The 17611-nt window shown below is 45.2% G+C and overlaps 1 protein-coding gene across 1 annotated transcript in view; it reads left to right on the top strand.

Moving 5' to 3' along the window:
• Positions 1 to 17611, top strand: part of macf1a (microtubule actin crosslinking factor 1a) — a 302357-nt gene that overhangs the window by 191904 nt on the left and 92842 nt on the right. The window contains exons 59-61 of the mRNA XM_056298025.1: positions 1893 to 2099; positions 6897 to 7214; positions 8293 to 8475. Of these exons, the coding sequence (XP_056154000.1) occupies positions 1893 to 2099; positions 6897 to 7214; positions 8293 to 8475 (708 nt within the window). The remainder of the gene's footprint in view (positions 1 to 1892; positions 2100 to 6896; positions 7215 to 8292; positions 8476 to 17611) is intronic.

Genomic DNA, 17611 nt, shown 5'->3' with positions numbered 1-17611 from the left:
GGAGTGGTGCAGGATACGTATGAGGGAAGTGTGACAATGGTGAGGTGTGCGGTTGGAATGACAGATGGGTTCAAGGTGGAGGTGGGATTACATCAAGGATCGGCTCTTAGCCCTTTCTTGTTTGCAATGGTGATGGACAGGTTGACAGACAAGATCAGGCAGGAGTCTCCATGGACGATGATGTTCGCGGATGACATAGTGATCTGTAGCGAGAGTAGGGTGCAGGTTGAGGAGAGCCTGGAGAGGTGGAGGTATGCACTGGAGAGAAGAGGAATGAAAGTCAGTAGGAGCAAGACGGAATACCTATGTGTGAATGAGAGAGAGGACAGTGGAATGGTCAGGATGCAAGGAGTGGAGGTGACAAAGGCATTTGAGTTTAAATACTTGGGGTCAACTGTCCAAAGTAACGGGGAGTGCAGTAGAGAGGTGAAAAAGAGAGTGCAGGCAGGTTGGAGTGGGTGGAGAAGTGTGTCAGGAGTGATTTGCGACAGAAGGGTATCAGCAAGAGTTAAAGGGAAAGTTTACAAGATGGTTGTGAGACCAGCTATGTTATATGGTTTGGAGACAGTGGCACTGACGAAAAGACAGGAGGCGGAGCTGGAGGTGGCAGAGTTGAAGATGCTAAGATTTTCACTGGGAGTAACGAAGAAGGACAGGATTAGGAACGATTATATTAGAGGGACCGCTCAGGTTGGACGGTTTGGAGACAAAGCAAGAGAGGCAAGATTGAGATGGCTTGGACGTGTGTGGAGGAGAGATGCTGAGTATATTGGGAGAAGGATGCTGAATATGGAGCTGCCAGGGAAGAGGAGAAGAGGAAGGCCAAAGAGGAGGTTTATGGATGTGGTGAGGGAAGACATGCAGGTGGCTGGTGTGACAGAGGAAGACGCAGAAGACAGGAAGAAATGGAAACGGATGATCCGCTGTGGCGACCCCTAACGGGAGCAGCCGAAAGTAGTAGTAGATATGGTAATTTTAGTTGAATATTATTGATATGTAATTAAAACAAAGACAAAAACTCTTGTACAAAACAGATGTTGCACGAGAATGAGTTCAGTCTATGAAACTAATCCATCTCATTAGAGGTTAAGCAGAATTCAGTGATTGTAGACTGTTTACATATAAAGTCCTCCTGCTACTTTGCTGTATGCGCCTGTTTGGTTCAGCACCTCAGTTGGGTCTTAGAAGCTCAATTAGATGTGAAATTGTAAAACCGTCATAACACCTGGGGCACTCAAACCCATTATCTGAAAACATTCATTCATCCGTCTTCAGCCGCTTCTCCGGGGTATGGTCGCGGTGGCAGCAAGCTAAGTAGGGCACTCCAGACGTCCCTCTCCCCAGAAACGCCCTCCAGCTCCTCCTGGGGGATCTCAAGGCGTTCCCAGGCCAGATTGGACATGTAGTCCCTCCAGTGAGTTCAGGGTCTACCCCGGGGTCTCCTCCCAATTGGCCATGCCCGGTAAACCTCCAAAGGAAGTTGCCCAGGAGGCATCCTAATGAGATGGCTGAACCACCTCAACTGGCTCCTTTCGATGTGAAGGCGCAGCGGCTCTACTCCAAGCTCCTCACCCTATCTCTAAGGCTGAGCCAGACACCCTACAGAGGAAATTCATTTCAGCCGCTTGTATCCGCGATCTCACCCTTTCAGTCACTACCCAAAGCTCATGACCATAGGTGAGGGTTGAAACGAAGATTGACTGGTAAATTGAGAGCTTTGCCTTCCGGCTCAGCTCCCTCTTCACCACAACGGTCCGGTACAACGTCCGCATTACTGGTGATGCCGCACCAACCCACCTGTCAATCTCCTGCTCCATCCTACCCTCACTCGTTAACACCCCTTTTAAAATGCATTTTCTCATGGAATGACTTTTTATCATATTTCCACACAGGCCTGCAGCGCTAAGAGCCTGGAGCGGCTGAGGGGTCAGCAGGAGGGCCTGAGGTCCCTGCAGCCTCAGGTGGTCTACCTCCGAGACCTGGCTAAGGGCCTGGTGCAGGATGCACCTCAGACACTTGGGGGCAGTGGTGAGGGGGTACAGAAACTGCAGCAGCAAGCAGCAGGCACAGAGACAGAATTCGGAGATGTTACTGAGAAGGTGAGCAGATGATTTCTGTATGCAGAATTAAGGAATATTGGTTTCAAATAACCCACTGTTAGGCAACTAAAACTGATTAAGAAAAAGTCTCCGAGTGTGTTTGTCCATCAGTGCAAAGAAATAGGACACAGACAAATGAAAATGAAGAGCGACAGCAAGCTTAGCTCCCTTTAAAGACATGAGGCCAGTTTCTGTTTGTGTGCATGTAAAAATAATCTGAGCCAGTCTTAAATATACACTACCGTTCAAAAGTTTGGGATCACCCAAACAATTTTGTGTTTTCCATGAAAAGTCACACTTATTCACCACCATATGTTGTGAAATGAATAGAAAATAGAGTCAAGACATTGACAAGGTTAGAAATAATGATTTGTATTTGAAATAAGATTTTTTTTACATCAAACTTTGCTTTCGTCAAAGAATCCTCCATTTGCAGCAATTACAGCATTGCAGACCTTTGGCATTCTAGCTGTTAATTTGTTGAGGTAATCTGGAGAAATTGCATCCCACGCTTCCAGAAGCAGCTCCCACAAGTTGGATTGGTTGGATGGGCACTTCTTTGAGCAGATTGAGTTTCTGGAGCATCACATTTGTGGGGTCAATTAAACGCTCAAAATGGCCAGAAAAAGAGAACTTTCATCTGAAACTCGACAGTCTATTCTTGTTCTTAGAAATGAAGGCTATTCCATGCGAGAAATTGCTAAGAAATTGAAGATTTCCTACACCGGTGTGTACTACTCCCTTCAGAGGACAGCACAAACAGGCTCTAACAGGTACTATTTAATGAAGATGCCAGTTGGGGACCTGTGAGGCGTCTGTTTCTCAAACTAGAGACTCTAATGTACTTATCTTCTTGCTCAGTTGTGCAACGCGGCCTCCCACTTCTTTTTCTACTCTGGTTAGAGCCTGTCGAAGCAAAGTTTGATGTAAAAAAAATCTTATTTCAAATACAAATCATTATTTCTAACCTTGTCAGTGTCTTGACTCTATTTTCTATTCATTTCACAACATATGGTGGTGAATAAGTGTGACTTTTCATGGAAAACACAAAATTGTTTGGGTGATCCCAAACTTTTGAACGGTAGTGTACATGCTAAATCCTGAGAACAGCCTACGATTTACAAAAGCAGGGAAAGCACTCGGCTAATGACTGAAATCAAAAGCGCCTCTGATGTCACCTGAACGTCACACCAAGTTTGTTGTTGACCAGATCCATTTGGAAAATTTCCATCCATACCACGTAAATAAATATCACAAGAAACACTAAAGATGAACCTCAACAATTTTCCATTATATGTTTTGCTTTCATGCCAGAAATATTTTTGTTAATGTAGGGGTTCATAATTTAGTACAATGCATATTTTATCTTAGGAAGAAGCTCTCTGATGCAGATAGGGATGTTAAATTGTCTCGGCAGCGGTCCTCGGTAGTTGAGTTATTTGAAATTTTCTAAGGGCTTGGTTTTTCCTCGAGAGGATTCCTCGTTGCCTAAATTTCTTAGTGAGCTCCAGTATAAGCATGCTAATGTCCAAAATACACTTGAACCATGTATTTAAGCGCTGCAGAAACCTGTATCCTTATGGCAGAGTTTAACTGTGCCAAAACTAGAGGTGATGAAAGGAACGGGAACTTTTACGAGGTTGTGTATCGCGGCCAATTTATGCACCCTGTAGTGAAGAGATGTGGCGATGAGTTATTTATACCAGGGGGACAGTGTATGAGAGAATATGAGATCTGTGTGTGTGTGTGCGCGTGTGTGTGTGTGTGTGTGTGTGTGTGTGTGTGTGTGTGTGTGTGTGTGTGTGTGTGTGTGTGGAAAACACGTGCATGTCTGTGTCTGCTTACCACACAGACAAGTGTCTGCAAATGGAGAGAGTGCAGAACATCTAAAGCCATCAGACAAGTCTGCATATTTGACATACACTGGTCATATATGGTCACTGTAAATTCAGCACTTTCAATCACCACCTGAAATGTAAACCAGAGCTTCTCAAACACGGGACCAGTCCATTACAAACCCAGATTCTGTCCTCCAGTTTTCACATTCTTCCATTAAAACAAAGTTAGACCCATCAGTGCAGCTTCGGCTGTACATCAGAGCCGTCAGGTCTGACGGTATCGACCTGGAGACGTTTCAGTCATTTCATCCAAATATTGACCTGATGTAATTGTTCAACATTATAGAGGAGGCAACAAAACAAGAGTTGTGGAGCTATGGGGGATGACTCAGCGAGACGATCAGATGTCATATCGGATTAGCCTCACCCCGAGATAATGCCACTTCTGTATTTCTCTCCTGCGTCTACACGGACTCTGGCTATTTTTACAGAGATTTGCTTTCTGGTTTTGGTGTATCATCTTCTGGTTTACGGAACAGACCTTTTGTTATGTTCCGCAAATATATATCCCAAAATCTTAGATACACATAAATGGTTTTCATGCTATTTTTTTTAAGCTGTTCTTTGTTATACTATTTATTTTTTGTTTTCTTTCACAAACATCCCAATGTAGAATTCCAACAGAGAGATAAATCAGCGACTGGGCAGGTGTTTTGTCATAAGGCACTGTTGTATTACACGGTGGGTGTGAAATTCAGATGTCACCACACACGAGATTCATGTTACCTCTTGCGTGTCATTGAATTGGTTGCGTATTTGTTTGCGTTGTTGCCTCACAGTAAGAAAATCCCAGTTTTCGTCTCTGCCCTTTTATGCTGTGAGTGGAGTTTACCTGTGCTTTACCGTCCAAAGACACAGGTTTCCTTCATATACTCTAGCTTCACTGTCCAAAGACACGGGTTTCCTTCGTATACTCTAGCTTCACCATCCAAAGACATGGGTTTCCTTCATATACTCTAGCTTCACCGTCCAAAGACATGGGTTTCCTTCATATACCCTAGCCTTACCGTCCAAAGACACGGGTTTCCTTCATATACTCTAGCTTCACTGTCCAAAGACACGGGTTTCCTTCATATACTCTAGCCTTACCGTCCAAAGACACGGGTTTCCTTCATATACTCTAGCTTTACCGTCCAAAGACACGGGTTTCCTTCATATACTCTAGCTTCACCGTCCAAAGACACGGGTTTCCTTCATATACTCAAGCTTTACCATCCAAAGACATGGGTTTCCTTCATTTACTCTAGCTTCACCGTCCAAAGACACGGGTTTCCTTCATATACTAGCTTCACCATCCAAAGACACGGGTTTCCTTCATATACTCTAGCTTTACCGTCCAAAGACACGGGTTTCCTTCACATACTCTAGCTTTACCATCCAAAGACACGGGTTGTAGTCGAATAAGAGTAAACAGACTAAATTGACCAACAGTATAAATAGTGTATAAATATGTATGTGTGTGTGTGTGTGTGGGGGGGGGGGGGGGTCCTAGCAAATGCCAACTCGTCTAGGGTGTCTCCCTGCCTTCTGCCCAATGCATGCTGGGATAGGCTCCAGGCCCTGAGATGGTGAACTGGATTTAACTCGTTTTGACAATAAATGGATGAATCCTGTTTCTGATAGGCTGGAGCGTATGCTTTAAAACTGTTTAGTGTAGCAGTCTGTTCCGTTGCCTACCAACACAGGGGTCGGCAGTTCGAATCCCCGTGTAACCTCTGGCTTGGTTGGGCGTCTCTACAGACACAGTTGGCCGTGTCTGCGGGTGGGAAGCCAGATGTGAAGAGTAGGGTAATACAATTGGGGAGAAAAAGGGGGAAAAAATCCCAAAAAACAAAACTGTTTAACACACACATAGTTCAGCTCAGGTTTAACCACTGTTGTAAAGTCATACTAAGTTCTTAAGAGAGTTGCTGTGGTTAACACAGCAACATGCTATATCAGCAGCAAGCCCAGTAAACATCCAACGCCGTACCCTGATGGCTAACCTTCGCTTCATAACATTTTAACTGACTAAAAAATGCTCAACAAAAACAAGTGAATGCTTTTATTTTGATATTTTGGCAATTGACTGTGGTACGCAAAAGTATTTTAACCCACCCTGCGGAGGCAACCACCTGATGTGAACCCGGGGTTGGTTGCCTCTTTCCCTCCGCAGTGTGCATGAAAATCCTGTAACGCACGCCTTGTTTTGGGTGATCCCTTATTAGGGGTGGGAATCTTTCGGAATCTCATGATTCGATTTGGTTTCGACTCTCGGGGTCATGATCCGATTCAAAATCGATTTTCGATTCAAAGGGATTCCCGATTCAAAATCGATTGTAGATTAGGTACATCGGGGGACTAATTTCAGGATCTACTCCGGTCCGCTGTGCACTAAGAAAGATGGTGTGGCGAATTGCATGATAGCATACGAAAGTGTGTATAAGATTATGTAGTTTTATATTTGAAAAAGTTACATCAATTGGTTGCAATAATGTGAACGCACAAAGGCAAACCTTTCTCAGAAAAAACCAACGCTATGGTATGTCGTACTTTGTCTCAGTTGTCTGGATCATAGATCTAAAGCCTTCATTGTCGACTACGCTGTAGGGGTGCAGGTCTTATGAAATGAAACAGGCGATGGATCTAGGTTGGTTTTTTTTTGTGCCAGTTCAGAATTGGCTGAGAGTTTGGTAAAGTGGTGCAGGGTGCATTGGTTGTTTGTTAATGTTGCAGGAAGCCATTGTTTCACTTCATTAAACTCTTGGTGATGGCGTATGGCATGAGACCTAACATTTGTAGTATTCCCGAAATACTTAACTAACGTTTTGCAAATCTTGCATATTGAATGAGTCATGTCAAGCTCCTTCTTATATCCCCCTTCTTTTCTCCCTCTCTCTCTGTCCACCACCTCCCTCAGCTCGAGCAGTGCTGCTCCTCCCTGGAGTCCCGCCTGCAGGGTGTTGGGGAGGTCCAGTCTCACGTGCGTGATGTCTTCTCGCGCCTGGCCGACCTGGATGACGAGCTGGACTCGCTCAGCCCGGTGGGCCGCGATGCCGACTCCCTGGCCTCTCAGGCTGATGCACTGCGGGGCTTCCTCTCCCGCCTGGCTACCCTTAGGACGGAGCTGGAGGGTCACGGGTCCGAGTGCACAACCATGCTGCGCCGAGAGGGCTCCTCCCCTGACCTTTTGGCTCTGAGGAGGGAAACAGAGGCCTTGGGCCGTCAGGCAGGCAAGGTAAGTGAGGGGGGAGGAGAATGGGTAAAGGTTGATGCTGTTCGGGTTTTTTTTTTTCTAAATTTTCTTATTTCATTTTCACCCTCATCCGCTGACATGTGGTGCATAAGACTGGACTTGGCGTTGGTCTAACAGATCATGGGTTGCAGGGTCACATTTGGGTGTTCAGTATTAAAGGAATAGTTGGGTTTTTTAAGTGTATCCCTATGTTATGCTCACATTATGTAGTACATAGCTTTCATTTTAAGTCATCCATCATTTTCTTTGTATTGGACACAGCTCCAGCTTGTCATCTACAGTACAATACAGTTAATGGAGGTTAAAGCCACAATGCTTGTTCATTACGCAAAAAAACTTTCCACAGTCCGGCCAAAGTTAACATGATGCTACAGCAGTCTATCGTAGCAACTTCAAGCGGTCCTTTTAAAAAAAGTTGTCATTTTTAATGCTAAATTTCCTCTTGGTGTTTACTTTGCTCTGCCGCTTGCAAGTGACTCTTGCCGGTAATTGCTTGTAGGCTGTTTTGCAGGAAGCTGCCCAGTAGGAAACAACCATAAAATCTGTTAAGTGTTAAAACGATCACTCGAATTCACTACAATAGACTGCTGTAGCATCATGTTTGCTTTGGCACTGAATGAGGATTGTGGATTTGTCCTCCATTAAACGCACTGAGCTGTAGATAACAAGCTGAAGCTGTGTGTCCAGAGTGAATAAAAGGATGGATTCCTGTGAAAATAAACCCACCTACATACTACACAAACAATTAGTATAAAATAGAGATAGACTGTAAAAATTACGAACTACATCTTTTAGTGTGCTTTGGTGCATTATGGTTATGCTGAGCGAGCTTTTACCATCCATTGAGCAGATCACAGACAGATGCAGACGCTGGACATATTTCAAAAATTGGCCTCTATGTTAGGAATGTTTTTGTTGAATTTGAACCACAACACCTGTATGATGCTGCAGAGTTCAGACAAAGCAGCAACAAATAGACAGATTTAAGTAGAACAAATCATGGAAGTTAGAAGTGTTTCACCCATGCATCGCTAATGGATCCACTTTTCCTGCTGTTCAGCTGAGCGAGCGAGGCCAGGCCAGGTTGGACCAGATTGAGGACGCTGCTCAGAGGGTCCGAGAGTTTTACAGACTGGTGGCGGAGCTGCAGGGCCTGCTGGGAAGAGCTGAGGAGGGGTTGAACGCCCAGGGTATAGTCGGCACAGAGGTGGAGACCATCAAGCAGCAGCTACAGGAGTTCAAGGTAGGAGCGGACTTCCTCTTTGGAGGGGCTTGTTGATGGAGCGTGTCAGGGCACGCGGATGAGTGTGGGCTGGTGTGTGTGTGTGTTTGTGTGTGTGTGTGTGGTCCTATGAGGATGCGAATCAACGTGTGTGTGCATGTGCATAATGCATATGCATTGGGCAGTGTAGAATACCGATAGTTTATTTTCTACTGATATTTGTATGTGTATGGGTATAATCCCAGACTGTGTGTTTGTGTGTGTGTGTAATTAAGATTCATTTAGGGTGATGAGAGCATGAGATTGAAGTCAGATGGCTCTGTATACTCCCATTTTCCCATCATGCTGTTGGTGTTGATGTCCGATGGGAAGGGTGGTTCTGAAGTGCCATTGATGTTATTATTTATTTAGCTGTGTAACCATAAGTATGTGTAACCATAAGTATGCACATGTGTAAGTTGCACAGTGGTAGTTTTTGATTGTGTGAGTGAGGTGGTTGGAAATTGTAATTGGTTTTAATAAGTTAAGATGAGGCTCTTTGCAGTCAGCCTCTTGCTCTCCCATCAGGCCTCTCTCTCTCTCTCTCTCTCTCTCTCTCTCTCTCTCTCTCTCTCCCTCCCATCAGGCCTTTTGACATGTTGACGTCTTACTTGCTGAGGTAGAGAAAAGTTTTTGGCTTTAATGAGGAGTATACATCAAGCCAGCAATGGTGTGTGTGTGTGTGTGTGTGTGTGTGTGTGTGTGTGTGTGTGTGTGTGTGTGTGTGTGTGTGTGTGTGTGTGTGTGTGTGTGTGTGTGTGTGTGTGTGTGTGTGTGTGTGTGTGTGTGTGTGTGTGTGCGCGCGCGCGCACGCACGCACATACACACTAAAGTGACCTCCAATTTGTAGACTTTTAAAGCTGAGGTGTCCTGTCTCCCTCTGGCCCATACCTTCTTTGGAAACTGTGTAGAGGTGTGTGTGTATGTGTGCGTGCGTGAGACAAATAGAGGTTTAGTCACATTTCTCAAAAATGTCTCATGAACTCTGCTGAGTCACACTCTCAGAGAAGTCTCAATGTTTCCTAGTGACGAAAACACAATCTTTCTCCGTCCACTCACTTTGTCTGTCTCGCTCCCACACACACACACACACACTCACAGAGAACAAAAGCTCACACACACAGGTTAACATGCACTCAAACCCACATACACGCACGCACACACACAAACACACACACACACCCCTCCTGGGGTTTCGGCGCCGGTGCTTGCATTTGGAGCTCGTTAGCCTTGTCACCATTGTGATGGACGTTGGCTTAAATTTGATAGCAGAGCTCTTCCTTTTGTTCCTCCTCCTTCCCTCCCTCTGGACTGTCTGGGAGAGGCACTTCGTGAGAAAAATACCAAATCCAATCACTGTTTTATATCCCAGGAAGACTTTCTGCTGACTGTGTAATGACAGCAATTTACTGAGTCACTCAGAATACCAGAGATTGTGTTAATGTGGCTATTAGTACCACAGTTACCCAAATCTGAGGTGCTGTAAAAATACCCCAAATACATCGCAAGGACGGCCGCAAAATCACACATATGAGCTTCCATGATTCACTCACACATGTGGACAGCATGACATGCTTATGGTCATCTCCAGTGGTGCACACATGACCTTACTTGGGTTTCTTGGGTTTCTAATTTTTTTTTCCTCTCCCCTTTTTCTCCCCAATTGTATCCGGCCAATTACCCCATTCTTCTGAGCCGTCCCGGTCGCTGCTCCCCCACCCCTCTGCTGATCCGGAGAGGCCTGCAGACTGCCACATGCCTCCTCCAATACATGTGGAGTCGCCAGCCCCTTCTTTTCACCTGACAGTGAGGAGTTTCACCAGGGGCATGTGGGAGGATCACCCTATTCCTTCCAGTCGTCATCGCCCCCCCCCGAACAGGCATCCTGTTCCGACCAGAGGAAGCGCTAGTGCAGCAACCAGGACACGTACCCACACCCAGCTTCCCACCCACAGACACGGCCAATTGCGTCTTTAGGGACACCTGTCCAAGCCAGAGGTAACATGGGGATTCGAACTGCTGATCCCCGTGTTGGTGGGCAACGGAATAGACCGCCACGCCACCCGGGCGCCCTTAAATCTAATATTTTGATTGATTATCCAGCAGCTCTTACTAGGTTCAAACTGAACAAGCCGCTTCCCTGTGGGCGTTTCCACAAATGTATTATTCACCACCCCGACTGAACGCCTGACCGCTGATTGACAGGCGACCGGTCCTGCCAGTTTTACCGCAAATCCAGAATTCCAAAGCAAAGTTTGTTGACTGACGGCCAGAAGCTGCAAATTTGACCTGGCAGGCTTTGCTGGTCATGTTGCAAGTCATTTCTTGACCTAAGCGACCTAAGCTAATCGTATGACGGATGTTGCCTGGCTCAGAAGTGAAGCTGGCCAGGGGCGAGTTTTAACAAGTTACTAAGTCAAAAATGATTGGCTCATTTCATAACGGCCCACCCGTGATGCAGACTTGTGTGACCAGGACTAGGGATGGGTATCGTTAGGATTTTATCGATACTACTACTCTTATCGATACTGCTTATCGGTTTGGTACTTTATCGATACTCTTATCGGTTCTTTTTGATTATTATGCAAGAAAAAAAGACACTTAATTAAGAACAGAATCGACATTGCTTTATTATTCTATTATATAACTTTATATAAATATAAACAAATATAATTTATTCAGCAGCAACCGCAGCAGCAATGTTTTAAATGCGTCTGAATTATAGACTTTATAATCAACATTCAACAACAACAAATAAGATAAAAAATAAAAGTAGATAAAGATAAAGAAAAATATATATATATATATTAAAAATAAATTTTTACAGCAAAAGGCTAACGGAAGTTCAAACAAACAAGAACCTAGAACATTATCCTAACAGTTCTTCTGCAGAAAAATCAACATATCTGTCTTCTCCGGCAGGAGTCGTGATCTCTCCTGACTTATAGTGTCCCGGCTGTAGAGAAGACCCTCTCACTGGGGGTGGAGGAGGCTTGGGCACAGAGGTGGGTGGTTGCAAGCTGTGTCAGCAAGGGCAGAGTACCTCTCTTTTCCCACCACCACAAAGCAGGGGATTCTGACATGGGGATGGAAGGCAGGCCTTTGTAGAGTTGGAGTTCGTGATCAACTCGTTCACTGACGGACAAGGTGTTTTGCCGCATGGTGGTCCGCAGCTCCATGTCTTCATCAGCAAACAGCTCCTCCAAGGCATTCCTTGGTTTGTAGAGTGGAGTGGCTGTCTCCTCCTTTCCTTCTTCTTCTGACTCCTGTTGCTGCTGGTCTGTGTCTGTGTGGTCCTACTCCTCTGTGTGGCCCTGCTCCTCTGTGTGGCCCCCCTCCTCTGCTACAGCTGCCTCCCTCAGCCGGTCCCAGGTGGCATCACTCTCCATCTTCCCTTTGAACCTGGGGTCCATCGCTGTCGCCTCGAGTAGGAAGGCCTGGATGGTGTCTTCCTGGTAACCTCCAGAGAGATTCCCCCAAACCTTCTCTTTAATGCTCGACACAAACAGTGTGTCTTCCTCCTGCACTGTGAAATGGTCTTCAAGTTTCCTGAGGATCGGGAGGATTTGGCCACAGGTGGGAGTTTGTTCACCGGAGACGCACAGGGTGGATGTGTACATGACACGCATGAGTTGTACAAACTCCTCAGCCTTCTGGAAATCCTCATCTTTCAGCCGGCCTAATTTGTCCTTTTCCATATGTTTCCTGAGTCGTGGGTCCATGGATGCAGCTTGGATTGCTAGGTATTGCTCCATGAATCTTTCTACCATAAGAAAGAGAGAATTCCACCTTGTTTTCACATCAAGGATCATTGTGTGTTGGGGAAGGTCTGAAACAAACAAAATTTTCATCACAGCACACTTGAATATATAATTAAATTAATTAAAATTTGATTGGGAATTTTTAAAAAATGCTTTAATAGGTTGAACTGGCTTCTTACCTAGGAGCTGCTGCTTTTCTTTCAGGACTGTTTTAGCCATGGATGACCTCTTCATCCAGACAACTACTGCCCTGATTCTTCCTGCCCACCTGTCAATGGCACTGATCTCATAGATTTTGTGCGCTGCTATGTTCAGTGTGTGAGCAAAGCATCCGATTTTCAGGACATGGAGTTTCCTTATGGCAACATCCATATTAGCAGCATTGTCGACTGTCACTGCTACAATCTTGCCAACTTCTATGCTAAATTCTTCAAGAATTTCTGTGATCTCCTCTGCCACTACATCTCCTGTTTGTGCCTGGTAAACAGCTCTGGTTTTAAGCACCTTTTGTTTCACACTGCCTTGGCTTGTGTAATGTGCTGTAACCGTGAGGTAGTGGTCCTGAGTTAAGCTGGTCCACCCATCAGTTGTAATGGCTAACTTTGGCACATCTTTAAGCTCTGCGATAACATTGGCCTTTTCAACATTTTACCAGGCAGGAATCAGTGTGTTACTGAGGACATTCCTGCAGGGAGGGGTATATTTGCAGTTGAGAGCATTGGTGATCTCCCTAAAGTAAAGAAAGGATTGAATTATTGTAAATTTGTGTGGAGTGGTGGGAATAGCTGCTTCAATAACATATAACAAAGCTGCTCCCCTTTTTGACAACTATGTATTAAAAAAAACCTCAATATACACTGACTGATTAGTTGTTACCTAAAGCCCTTGGACTCCACTGTAGAGAAGGGGTGCAGGCCTTTGACAACAAACTGGGTCACAGCCCTGTGACACTCGTTCACCCTATCCTCCGTCATCCTTCCACTAGCTGCTAGCGTGAAGGGACTTTGGGCTTGGCTGGGACCGGTGGTGGTAGAGGGAGGAGGGGTGGGCTGGGACATGGTGGCTGCAGCCTCAGCCTGACAATCTACAAAAAGTTGTGAAATCTTTCAAATATTTGCAGCTAAACAATTAGCTAAGCAATTATATCTTATTTATTATTCTATTCGTAATAATTCGTTATTAGCCTAGCTAACTCCGTATCTATGGCTCATACAGCTTACCTGCAGTGGATGTGGATGGAACACTACGAGCAAAGCAGTGGAAAACGCCGCATTTCTGCAGATTAATACCATGTTTTGACAAAAGATGTTTCGACAGATTGCTTGTATTGCCACCCTTACTGGCAAATGATTTGTTGCACTCGTGGCAACGAGCGTTGTTGTCATCGACTTTTGAAAAATACACCCAAACTTTTGAACGTTTAGTTCTCTCCGCCATGATGAGCACTTGAGCAGAGCTGTCTGTGCATGTGTGAGCGAGTGTGTGGACCACAGCACAGCCCCGCCCCTCGCGCAGTAAGAGAGAGAGACAGAGAGATGGAGAAAACGGCAAACAAGATTATGTTCGCGACGTTTAAATTCCTCGAAAAACACAATTGCCACAATATAAATCTCACTCCATGATTTCTCGAGTACCTACCGACTACCGATAGCAGAGCCGAAAACGTCCGATCTTAAAAATGCTCCGGTTTTTACTAATTTAGAACCGGGTTTCGGGGGGCATCCCTAACCAGGACCACTTCTGACCGACTTGTGTGGTCTAGTCATTTCTGCCCGACGGCTAGCAAAAAGGGAAATAGCGCCGAATTCGGCACAAAAATATTATTTCATAGTGCTCGGACAATGCCAGAATGAGGCAAACCCACATTTTTCAAAATATAGGACCTTCTGGGGCGTTCAGGTGGCGTGGCGGTCTATTCCGTTGCCTACCAACACAGGGATCACCAGTTCAAATCCCTGCGTTACCTCCGACTTGGTCGGGCGTCCCTACAGACACAATTGGCTGCGTCTGCAGGTGGGAAGCCGGATGTGGGTATGTGTCCTGGTCGCTGCACTTGCGCCTCCTCTGTCGGTCGGGGCACCTGTTCGGGGCGGGAGGGGACTGGGGGGAATAGCGTGATCCTCCCTCTACGTCCCCCTGGTGAAACTCCTCACTGTCAGGTGAAAAGAAGCAGCTGGTGACTCCACATGTATGGGAGGAGGCATGTGGTAGTCTGCAGCCCTCCCCGGATCAGCAGAGGGGGTGGAGCAGCAACCAGGATGGCTCGGAAGAGTGGGGTAATTGAACGGGTACAAGTGGGGAGAAAAAGGGGGGGGGATCAACAACAAAAAAAGATATGGGACTTTCTGAATATTAGAGGAAAGTTTATGCTGTCTTTTTGTTTCTTTTTTTTTTTTTTTTTTGACGTGGCAGCCGGGAAAGCATGGCTGGCTGTGCCTTATGTGAATCATCGCTGTGGTTGGGAAGCTTCTTTGGCCAATCAGAGTGTTTGTACTGTGGGAAAACACATGCACACATATACATACACACACCATAACACATGGGAACACGCACCACTAACGCACTCACAGACACAAAGGCATTTACTCACAATGCACATTCGAACGTCCACACATACAATATACACATACACCCACCCACATTACACACACTAAGTACACGCACACACACACACACACACACACACACACACTGCACTCAGACAAAGGCAAATGGTTTCCCAGCGCTTCCATTTTAAGCATCCCCCAACTTTAAATGCAAATGGTGTGCTTGTGTGTTTGTGCATTAAGTATTTTGTGTGTGAGTGTGTGTGTGTGTGGGGGTGGGTGGGGGGGGTAGTGAACCTTATGACAGAGCACAGAGCGACCCACTGCTCCAATAAACCAGACCAGTTTGTTGCTTTTAGGTCTTTGACTAACTCACCATTGTGTGATGACCGCAGTTTCACCTTTTTGTGTGCTTGGTTTGTAGTTTGACTTACTGCAAGTTAGTTTGGGTAGATTTTTGTGTGCTTGGTATGTAGTTTGACCTACTACAAGTTAGATTTGGGTAGATTTTTTGTGTGTTTGGTATGTACTTTGACCTGCTATAAGTTAGATTTGGGTAGATTTTTGTGTGCTTGGTATGTAGTTTGACCTACTACAAGTTAGATTTGGGTAGATTTTTGTGTGTTTGGTATGCACTTTGACCTACTATAAGTTAGATTTGGGTAGATTTTTGTGTGCTACTACAAGTTAGATTTGGGTAGATTTTTGTGTGTTTGGTATGTAGTTTGACCCACTACAATTTAGATTTGGGTAGATTTTTGTGTGTTTGGTATGTACTTTGACCTACTACTAGTTAGATTTGGGTGGATGCAAAACAAGCCTACACTGTATGGTAAATACATGCAGAGTTGTACACATATACATGAGTTTTGGATGGAAAAGAAGTCTAACGTGACTCCAGAAGGGGAGTGAGGTCGCTGTGTGTTCATTTATTGAAGTGAATGTGATTGTGAGTCTGCCTTTGGTATTTTTTTCTAAGCGTGAGATAGAGGGAAGAGAGAGGATGGAGGGTGACAGCAGATAAAGCAGAACAAGGGGTCACAAGAAAATGTTTTTGTAGCCAGGATAATCCATCAGTTAGTGCTCAGAGGCGTTCCCGGGCGCTGGCGTTCCGCCGCACTTCAGCAGGAATGACATTTGTCCGCATTTCCTCATAAGATGAACTGTGGGACCTGCTTTGCTTGGCACAAAGCTCCACCGCTTGTTTCGGTGGGCCATCGATTGAGAAGCCGGGGCTATAGGAGCGCAGACAGACGGGTCTTTGACTCGCCGCCTATTTATCGCTAAAGACTACATTCCTGGCCGTGATGTCACATCCTGTCCACTTGCAAAAAGCACGTAAGCGTGTGACGGCCTCAGAGAAGTATGCGAGAATTCCCCGTTGCAATACTGGAGAATGTGTGTGTGTGTGTGGGGGGGGGGCGGCGATAGGGGGGTTATGGTTTTTCAAATTGATGAACGATGCATGTGATATTTGGGCTAATCGTTCTCATGTGTTTGAAATATTTAGTAGGAGTCGTGCCTGTCCCCCGGAGAGCGATTGGTTCTACTGCCTTTCAGATGTGTGGGCGGATGAAAGAACATTTTGTTTTGTTTCATGCATCGCCATCGCTCCGTTTTCCCCCTTATCTGCTCGCTCCCCTCAACCAAACTCTTTTTTCACTAATTATCTCTCTCGCTCTTTCTCTCCCCCCCCTCTCTCCGTCTCATTTTATTTGTCTTGATTTAATTTTTTTACATTTTGTGACCATCAAGGATGTACATGAAGCATCTTTGTCTTGCTTTCTCGCTCGCTTTTTCCTTTTTGTCGTCAGGACGATTCTCTTTCTCTCTCCCCTGTCTTTTCACCCATCTTCTCTGCCTCTGTATCCCGTTTGCTCTCTTTTCAATTCTCTCTATCTCCCTGTCTGTCCGTCTGTCTCTCTCTCTCTCCATTCTTTCATCTTTGCGTGTCTCCTAATGAGAGCGGGCTGTATGAATGTGTGGCAGAGGACAAACAGACAGATGAGATAAAGAGGTGTCGAGAGAGAGAGAGAGAGAGAGAGAGAGAGAGAGAGAGAGAGAGAGAGAGAGAGAGAGAGAGAAAGAGAGAGAGAGAGATATGTGGGAAGCTGAATAGGAGCTGTAAAGGAAGATGACACGTGCAGAGAAAGAGACGGAGAAAGAACATGTTAAGAAGTAATTTTTACAGTTCAGTCTGGTCATTGTGTACATTGTCTCCATCTTGCCGTCTCTTTGTGTGTGTGTGTGTGTGTGTGTGTGTGTGTGTGTGTGTAATCGCTGTCTGAGGTGAAACTAGAAGGCCCTTTTCAACCTGGCACAAAGAAATAAAGGTATTTTGTGTGCTTCTCTGTTCTGTTTTACTCTTTTCTGTTCTCTTCTATGACATTCCATCCTATTTCTGTTCTGAGTTTGTTTTTCCTCTCCTCCTATTGTATTCTACCATTTTTCTGTACTACTCTCTTTAGTGATGCATCAAAATTACTTTTACAACTACTGATTCAGAATACAAATCTTGAAGTATCAGCTGATACCGAGTACCCACCCGATCCATGACGTTTTGCTATACCGTGCAGACTTTGACCATTAGTTTGGGGTCAATGGGCAAAATAACTGAGAGATAATACTTTTTTTCCCCCCCATCCATTGCAGAAATACAGGCTTCCATGTACCAAAAAATTCAAAAAATCAAGCCATTTTGCTTTTATTTGACATGTTACTGATGACTGCTTTTGGTATCGGATTTTAGCCTTGGGTAAAATCCATGATATCGATACTCTATTTGAGCTTGGTGTCAGCCTGATATCTGAT

Source organism: Lampris incognitus, chromosome 18, assembly GCF_029633865.1.
Source record: "Lampris incognitus isolate fLamInc1 chromosome 18, fLamInc1.hap2, whole genome shotgun sequence".
NCBI classification, from domain to species: domain Eukaryota; kingdom Metazoa; phylum Chordata; class Actinopteri; order Lampriformes; family Lampridae; genus Lampris; species Lampris incognitus.
The sequence above is the reverse complement of the archived record's forward strand: the minus strand, read 5'-3'. Positions and strand labels throughout refer to the sequence as shown.